The sequence below is a fragment of the Stigmatopora argus genome, chromosome 1 (assembly GCF_051989625.1).
Source record: "Stigmatopora argus isolate UIUO_Sarg chromosome 1, RoL_Sarg_1.0, whole genome shotgun sequence".
NCBI classification, from domain to species: domain Eukaryota; kingdom Metazoa; phylum Chordata; class Actinopteri; order Syngnathiformes; family Syngnathidae; genus Stigmatopora; species Stigmatopora argus.
Window position 1 is genome coordinate 8,693,390 of NC_135387.1, and position 9,178 is coordinate 8,702,567.

General features: G+C 44.9%; 1 protein-coding gene across 1 annotated transcript; it reads right to left on the reverse strand.

Annotated features, from left to right (window-relative positions):
• Positions 1–852: 852 nt before the first annotated feature.
• On the reverse strand, positions 853–8,916 carry styxl2 (serine/threonine/tyrosine interacting like 2). Its single transcript, XM_077603817.1, has 6 exons — positions 8,883–8,916; positions 7,200–7,317; positions 7,013–7,131; positions 6,226–6,457; positions 4,471–4,688; positions 853–3,574 (listed from the first exon to the last, which is right to left on the reverse strand). Exons 1-6 carry the CDS (start codon positions 8,905–8,907, stop codon positions 1,014–1,016), a joined length of 3,273 nt encoding a protein of 1,090 aa, XP_077459943.1. The 5' UTR covers positions 8,908–8,916; the 3' UTR covers positions 853–1,013.
• Between the last annotated feature and the right edge of the window lie 262 nt (positions 8,917–9,178).

Consider the following 9,178-nt stretch of genomic DNA (forward strand, 5'->3'; position numbering starts at 1 on the left):
TCTAATGTCCAAAGAGCTCCAGTATTTGTATTTAATCATTAAACGCTGTTTTTGGCTGGATTTGACCGAATTTGAGAGCATTTTGAGCCGTTTGGCGAATGGACGTATATAGACGTTTTTTTGCCTCCATCGCAATATCATCACGACATTTTACCAAGGAATTCACTTCCCTGGGCTCGGTTCCAATGTCCGAAGAGCTGCAGTATTTGTATTTCATCATTAAATGCTGTTTTAGGATGGATTTGACCCGATTGCTGTCATTTTACAGCTCGGTTCTGCTACATCTGCCCGCCCAAGAGTGCTTATTCCCGGGCTGCCATTGATGGTAGACTAACATTGATTTTTACTATAATTTGGACAACACCGGCGGCGGGCCGGATTAAAAATCCTAACGGGCCGTATATGGCCCGCGGGCCGAGGTTGAAAGACTTGTACACACAGGATCCGGGGGCGGGGCGAATCCCGTTTCGGCGAAACCTCCGTTCGGCCGAATGAACGTTCGGCGGAACGTCCATTCGGCGACCTGCCCGTCTGTCAAACGTCCGTCGGCGAAACGTCTTTAGGCGAATCATCCGAGTACCGATGATGTCACTCACACTGGTACTCAGTGCGCTCAGGGAGGTTGACTTTCTGCTCAGACCAACGAAAAATTAGAGGGAACATTGCTCAAGACTCACAATCCTAAAACCAAGTAAAAGTTACAACACTCTTAGTTAACTTGATCGTATTTTGGTTGGTGGGGTGAAATGGATGCACAAAATGAGACGTTATCGAGGATTAAATTAGAAAATGTAAATAATCCAGGTAATTATTTCTTTTTTTTTCTTTATTGTAAATCCATAGTTTTCTATTATTACAAAGACGGGAACACAATTTGTTAGCAGCATTTGTGTATTTAAAGGCCATGTCACATCCATCCACACATTTACTTTACAAGTTGTTTTCAGGCCGGTCGAAGGTGTTTATCGCCAACCAGTCAATACAAGTATTCATTTGTTTCCTGGTCAAATGATTTATGATTCATCTTGCTTTTTGGCTTCCAGTTGTGCCCTCCAGGCAGCGAGCACCTCATCGTCCGGTTCCTCGGCGGCTGCTCGAGCTCTGGCCCTCTGCCTGGTTTGGGCAATGAACGCCGCGATGTCTTCTTCTTCATCGTCACCATGTGGATCCCGCCCCCCTCTTTCCGAATGATATGGGAATTTTCTCCTGGAGCTCAGCACGTCACTCTCGTAATCCTCGTTGTATGAGCTCCTGGCTTTACTGCTGCCGGTAATGCCGTCTTCAAGAGATGGGTGCATGTATTTGGAGGCGCCGCTGTATGTGAGGCCGTCCTCATCCTCGCCAGCGCACGACACCCTGCGGCTGGAGAAGTCAAACTGGGAGGCGGAGCCATCCAAGTCGTCGTAAAGATCTTCTTCTGCGGAGGGTGCTGTTTTCCTGGGAGGAGGTCTGACACTTTTTAACCAATCGTCAACACTGGTGTTCTTGTCGTTCTCCAGTGCCGGGTTTAGGCTCAGACATCCTGAGAGACCGAACGTCTTCACAGGTTTCGGCTTCTTCTTCTTTGCTTCTTCAAGTAGTTCCTCCTCTTTGCTCTTCACCTCCTCTTCATCTTCATCCTCCTTTGGTTTCTTCTTCTTGTACAAAGTGCTCCGCTTGTTGTCTTCCAAGATTTTCTTCTTCTCATAAGTCGCCATCTTGCTTTTCATTTCAGACTTTATCTCTCGGTCCATTTCGTCCAGTTTGCCTAAGTTGACCTGGTCTTGGAAAAGGCTGAAGAGAGGGACGCTGGTAGTGGTGATTTTATTTTTAGACCCTCGCGAGCTGACACCGCTGTAACTGCCGGCAGAGAGAACGGACTCCGGGCGGCCACGAGCCTGTGAAACGCTACTGGAGTAGGACCGTCCGCTCAACACGGATGCTTTATCATCATCTCCAACACGGCTCGCAATCATACTGGACGGGGCGCCAAAGCCAACCTCCGATCCTGCGAGTGAGGGAGGAGGTAGGCTCATCTCATTCTGCTTCTGTTTGATGGTTTCAGAGACCACGTTAGCGATCCAGTTCTGAATGCTGGCGAGGTTTACCATGGGTTCTCCGGAGGGACCTGGGACGGTTGGTACAGGGACGATGGGGGGAGGCTGGAAACTAGCGTGTGACGATCTGGTACTGCAGGCTTGCGATGCAGATGATCGGATGGACGATTGTCCGCTGATCATTGACATGTTGTCGTCATTGACCACAGTGGGCGCTCCGGTTACTCCAGCACTGGTCCAGAAGGCGGAGATAGGAATGGTGGCGCCACTTACACAGCTTTCATTCTCCCATCCACACAAGGATTGACTTTCTTCTAACGTCTTTTTCGAACGTTCCAGAATCTCTTCGCGCCGTTGCCTCCGCTTGACGGCAGCGGAGTCCTCACCTCGACTCATCTCCAGAATCTCTTCCATGTTCTCCTCGCCAAATCGCCTCTGCTGCCGTCTTTTCCAAGCCTGGTAGGCCGTCAGGTTGACGTCTTCGAAGGCCGGAGTCGATGCTTCGGCGCCATCACTTTTCTCGTTATCGCCGATAGAACTTTTCTCTCCGTCGTCACGGTCCTTTTTGTTCCATCCAAAGTGGATCCTTTTGACCCGCCACCGCTCCAAGGGTGTCATCTTTTCCTTGTTCTTCTGGCAGAAGTTGTACATAGACGAACTGTCTGACAGGATACTCTCCATCTCGTCATCTAACTTTTTCTTTCTCTCTTGTTGATGTTTACCATCGTCTTCTTTGCCTTCACCGTCACCCTTTTTCCGATACCGAGCAGCAGCTTCCTCTTCAATCTCTTGCAGTCTTTGTTTCCAGAGGTCACCATAACTGGTGCAGCTCGAGGTGGACGCGACGTCGGACGGAGGACGTCTACTGCGGCGCTTTAAGCGTTCCTTGAGGGCCCGAACATCCTCACTGGCGACGCTTTCCACATCACCGTCTGGTGGCGCCCCATCTTCATTGTCGCTGTTTAGTTGCGCCTCCCACCATTCATCACTTTGATACTGCTCGTTCCTCCGTTGCCACTCGTGGATCATTCTATCAAGACCGTCTTCCTCCTCGACATCTTCCCCACTCGCTACCTGGTCGGGGAGGATTGGTTTTTCACGAACGCCACATGACGGTTGAATTTCCTGCACTCCGGATCTGCTACGGAGCTCCTCCATGGCCACAGAGGTGGCCACGCTGCTCATTACACTGGTGCCATCCTCCTCCTCCTCCATCATAATGGAGTTTGCTTTCACCTCCATCATACTTTGCGCGTCATCCTTATCCGTCTCGTCATCCTCGCCAAAGATAGCGGCACGAGTGCGTGCATCTATAACGGAACATTGGCTGAGTGTTTCGTCATCATCCCGTTCCTCCAACAGGTCCTCGTTGAGCTGTCGCAGTTGTTTGAGAAAACCCTCGTTTGGGTTGATAGGCCGTTTTTTCCTTATGGCGGTCAGTGCCTCCATGATGGTCATGTGCTGGAAAATCATCAGGTAGGATGCCACCAGGACGGCTGATCGACTGACTCCCATCATAGAAACCACCACGACTTTGCCTGCAAAGGAAAAGGACAACAATCAGATCTACAAATATTGATTTACTGTATGCTTGGCACGTTCTGTGAGATCTTTGTAGTCTTTTGATTTACTGTATGCTTGAGACATCCTGAGATCTTTATAGTCTTTTGAGGAGCTTTCAAAACGGACAAAATATTTGAACTTTTACTACAATCAGCAAAGTTGACCGTTCCCCTTCAAATTTGAAGAAAATGTTGATCATGAAATATGAGAAAATGGATTGGAAAGATTGAAAAAAGATACAACTATATTTGCTTTTCAAGAATTCTTAGAACTACCGTACATTTAAAAAAAGTTTCTGACCCTCATTTTGATCACATAGGGTCCCATTTTCCTGCCGCAGAAGCTGGTCAAATTGACAATTTTTGAGTAATTTTGTTTTGATGCTGATGCCCAAACCATTCGGCTCTGGTTTCCTTCTACACCTCAAAAACATGCATGATAGGCTGGTTGAACACTCTAAAATGCCCTTAGGTACAAGTGTGAGCATAAATGGTTGTCTGTCTCCTTGTGGCCTGCGATTGGCTGGCCACCGGTACAGTGTCCCCCGCCTCTGGCCTGAAGTCAGCTGCGATAGGTTCCAGCACCCCCCGCGACCCTTGTTAGGATAAGCAGATCAGAAAATGAATGAACGAACACTCAATGACTATAAATCTTCAAGGTCTTGATTGCGTAGGTAAACCACACAGTACAAATGCCGACAAAAAGCTGATTCCGCTTACCTCATTTCTAAGTATAAAACGGACAGTTATTTAGTATCAATTGCTGTAAGTTACATAGCTGTGACCAAAGCCAATGATGTGACTAAATCCGATTTTTATTTCCAAGAAAACACAAAAAGGTCTGCATCAATACTGCTGACATCGACTCTTACCTTTGTGGGTCAGCAAAGCCTCGTCTAAGAACTCAGCGGTGGGCCGAAAGTGTGGCGAGATGTCAGCATCAACAAAGTCATCCACTTCGACACCCATGTACTGCACACCTATTCCAGAATAGAAGGCTTCACCGGTGTAGACGCCCGTGCCGTGTGCAACGTTGAGGACGTGTGTGATCCCCATTCGCTTCAGCCGGCCCTTGTTGACGGCGACAGATCTGGTTCCATCCAAAAAAACCATTGAATATATTTTTTTAAATTTAAAAGTCACTTGATGCATTATTGTAGTGTGGAATAAAACTGGCCTTCAATCCTAAACACAAAATGGGAGTCTTTCCAGGATTGCAAGATGTTTTAAATCTGACCAATTTTAAATAATCCACGTGCAAAATACTAGACATGCGGCCTCTGAGTAAATTGGTTTATCTTGAGACCAAGTTGCAAGTAAAAATAAAAATTCCAAAAACGCCTGGAATGCCCCTAAAATGCAATTTTTCTCCCTTAACAACCAAAATGAATATTAAATAAAACAGTTTAAATTAAAGGTAAATTGGCGGGTATTATTTGTTTCTTTGCTGTTTATTATAACTATGGGAAAATTTGATTTAAAAAACGATCTCACAAAATGTGCAAAACCTTCTTACTGTAACCATTTTTAAAATAGTAGAAGAAAGTTGTGAATCACATAATATGCTAAACTTGATCAGACAGTTTTATGAAAGAATAGGTGGAGAAAATTTATTTCCTTGCTTCTAGTTTTCTATTTCTGTAAAATACGTAGCCACGATTAAATGTGCAACCCTATGTGAATTTATGCATAGGATTAGAATAAGTCATAGATAACTATAATGGCTTTAAACATTTTTCTTGACTTGGGCAAGCAAGTTTGTCCAGATGATCATATAGCTAAAAAGATACCTTTGACAACTGAGAAAAAGCTAACACTATGCATTTAGAAACTTGGTACTGTGATTATGACAAGATATCAATTAATTAATTCATTCATTTTTTTGAACCGCTTATCCTCAGAAGGGTCATGGGAGGTGCTGGAGCATATCCCTGCTAACTACAGGCACCAGGTGGGGTGGCCAAAATATTGCAAATATCAAATACGTAATTTAATAAATGGAAAATGACACCTATCCAGTAAGTTTGTTCCCTTGATTGGCATTAACAACTAGTTATATACTAGATTCTACTTATGAGAAAAAGCAAACTTCAGTACGGATTTACATTCCTATTACTATTATATTTACTGCCAAATATTGTAAATATCACATATGTTTTTCATTTATTACTTAGTGTTAATAAACGTGTAGTGGGAAAAAACCTGAAAAGCAGAGGCTTATCTCATCTCATTTTCTGAACTGCTTTATCCTCATTAAGGTCATGGGGGGTGCTGGAGCCTATCCTAGCTGACTTCGGGCCAGAGGCGGGGGACACCCTGAATCGGTGGCCAGCCAATCGCAGAGCACAAGGAGACGGACAACCTTCTACACTCACACCCATACCTAGGGGCAATTTAGAGTGTCCAATCAGCCTACCATGCATGTTTTTTGGAATGTGGTAGAAAACCGGAGTACCCAGAGGAAACCCACGCAGGCCTTGGAAGAACATGCAAACTCCACACAGGTGGATGTGACCTGGATTTGAACCCAGGACCCCAGAGCTGTGAGGCCGTTGCGCTACAGGCTTATTTTTTAAGGAAATTCTGGAGTGACCCGCAAAGAATGAAAAGGTATGGTTGACACTGACTTCTCAGCAATGAAGATGTTTGGCCACACTTCATCCACAGGCCTGCTCGGAGCCTCCAGGCGATCCTGAACCATCGCCCTCTGGATGTCCAGCACACACGGAGTGTTGTAAGGACTACGGTCATCAATCATTTCCCGCACTCGGTTGTAGAGGTCTTCGACCATCAACTGCTCCGCGGTTTCAAGCATGGACTCTGGGATGGACTCCGTGCGGACACCCCGAGGCGGCAGTTCTGCTGATTTCAGAAAAGCGGAATTTATCATTAACAATATTTGAGGGCTCAATTAGGTGTATCTTAAGCCTCGCAAGCTTATCATGCTTTATTGACGTTCCAAAAGATGAATTCAGGACAGACGAGCTCATCCGCATGCAGCTCTTGACATCCGTTTTATCTCGCTCAAGTCATCGCCTCAGCTCATTAGGCGATGCAGGAATCCAGACTGTCGCCTACTTAAGAGTTAATTGGCTCATTTGACACCAATCGCATTCCTCTTCAGATTTACTGGGCTCGCAGCAGCAGCTTGATATGAATCCATGTTTTATCTACCGGCCTTTCAATTATCTTGCTCTTACGTGTGTTGTGCGTTGGCGTCCCGCTGGCAGCAGAAACAGACACAGTCTGAGCCCAAGTTGCTGACTCTGAGAACTTCTAAAGCTTTCTGGATTCTTTCAAAACCAAAATCTTTTATTAGTTCAGGTTGTGGCTTTTGGTGGCCCTCTCGGAGACCTCTCAACTGATCAAACACGATATCTCTCTTACCCGTTACCCGGTTTTACCATGTCTCACCTTCGTTGATGATCTTCTTAGCGGCGACCGCCGATGATAGGTGAATCGGCTCCATGAAAATACTGGCGGCATCTGAGCCGGAGATGGCGGAAAACCTGGACTCTGACATCATGGAAAGGCTGGAATCGGTGGAGCTCAAATTAGGAAGGGTTGTCAATAGGTGGTCTAAAGTGCTCAAAGATGATACCTGGGTGATGAACAACGCAGGTAACGAGACTGAATCCCCTGGATGCCGCTGTCCTCATCCACTCCGTTTGGCACCGTCTGATCATCGCTCTCGCTGGCAGACGCCATGTCGGCAAAATCTGAAACCGATTAGCCCACCCGTGCATGTTAATTAGTAATAAATAACAAACCAGAACAAAATTAGATTGCAATGCTACATAAATCAAATAAACTTATATTGAATTGAATTTTGGATATCAGCAAATATTGTATTGTTGTCCAAAGAATAGAAATGGTGTCGTCATAAAATTGGTTCATTTACACCCCCTGTTAAAACTACTGTATACATTAAAGGATGGGTTAAAACACAAGTGTCAAACTCAAGGCCCAGGACACAAAGCCAACCCAGCTAAAATTGTTTCAAGCTAAAAGTTTTGAGCAAATATTTTTACAAATTGCAGATGGTAGGGCGACCCGGTGGAGCGAGTGGTTAGCACGTCGGGCTCACAGCTCTGGGGTCCTGGGTTCAAATCCAGATCACGTCCATCTGTGTGGAGTTTGCATGTTCTCCCCGGGCTTGCGTGGGTTTCCTCTGGGTACTTTGGTTTCCTCCCACATTCCAAAAACATGCATGGTAGGCTGATTGGACACTCTAAATTGCCCCTAAGAATGGGTATGAGTGTGCATGGATGTCCGTCTCTTTGTGCCCTGCAATTGGCTGACCACCGATTCTGGGTGTCCCCGGAGTCAACTGGGATAGGCTCCAGCACCCCCCCGTGAGATGAGATTGTCATTGACAGCAATAGTTGCCCACTCCATTTATAGTGGGAGGGGTCTGGCAGTGATCGTTTCTAGATTAGACCTCTATCTCCGTCAATGGGAGTAAAACATGATCACTCAAACCTAGTTTGCTAGTTGATTTGGATTTGATGTCTATCAGTGCCAAGTATAAGTTAATAAACTTTCTCAACTTGTTTCAGAATTTTCTTGAAAATCACAATAAGACTCATTATATATTTACTTACATGGAAGTCTAATTTCCTGAAAATGTTGAATTTACATCAATGATTTTATTTTAGTTTTCTATCAAAACTTGAACAGTCAAATTGGTTGACTTGAATTTTCCATTTCAGACAATTTATTTTTTTAACAGGGAGTTGTCATGAAATTGCTTTTAACCTTTTATGCTGGAATAATTTAGTTGTGACTCCCATATTCGGCAAGACGAAATTTAATATGAACTGGAAATTTACCCAATCTCACTTAAAATAAGATTTGTACTTACCACAAATAAACCATCAATTTATCTCTCTATGCCAGTGACATGTAAAGTCAGGCCAAAACAATTGAATATTCATCCGTTTGACAGTACCTAACTTTTAGGGGAGGAAAAAGTTCTAAAAACATTCCAACAGTGAAACTTATTAGTCAACATGGATGGTAATGGACTGACTTTAAATTATGATTCATCACATTTCACTCCTGTTGGTACTTTGAATACGTTTCAACTCATCATGATATCTATGTACAAGACTCCAAATGCTTTAGGCCTCACAGCAGATCTATTTTTAAACGACAGCTGTGGCGCAAGTCTCGGAGTGACGTCCGTACAGATAGTTTCTTCAAATGACACAAAATTTAGACATGTACAAGCATTCCAGAATTCTTAGAAGAAGGAAAACAACAAACCAAGTGTATCTCCTACCTTGGCCCCCGGCAGTTGGGTCCATCGGTGTGCTTTGTCCAGCTGGCGGTGGTCACGCTAAAATTGGCGTGACCCTCCACCCCCTTGTGACACCCTTACCACCCACCCAATTATACAGGGGATCCGGACACCCGACACCCTCTCACTGGGACCTTTATCATAACACATCTCACTCATTGACTGCCATGGATGGTGATATACAAACCAGATCTGCTCTGAAAATTGTTTTTACATTGACCATGCATAACGTTCCTATTGTCTGCAGGTGTCAAACTCCAGGCTCATGGGCCAGATCT

What these genes read in the sequence shown, in the direction of transcription:
- styxl2 (XM_077603817.1), bottom strand. Translation starts at nt 8,907, where the DNA reads ATGGACCCAACTGCCGGGGGCCAAG. An exon ending in TAAGAAGATCATCAACGAAG is followed by an intron (nt 6,458 to 7,012) that starts GTGAGACATGGT and finishes TGAAATCAGCAG; the next exon opens with AACTGCCGCCTCGGGGTGTC. An exon ending in GGCTTTGCTGACCCACAAAG is followed by an intron (nt 3,575 to 4,470) that starts GTAAGAGTCGAT and finishes TTTCCTTTGCAG; the next exon opens with GCAAAGTCGTGGTGGTTTCT.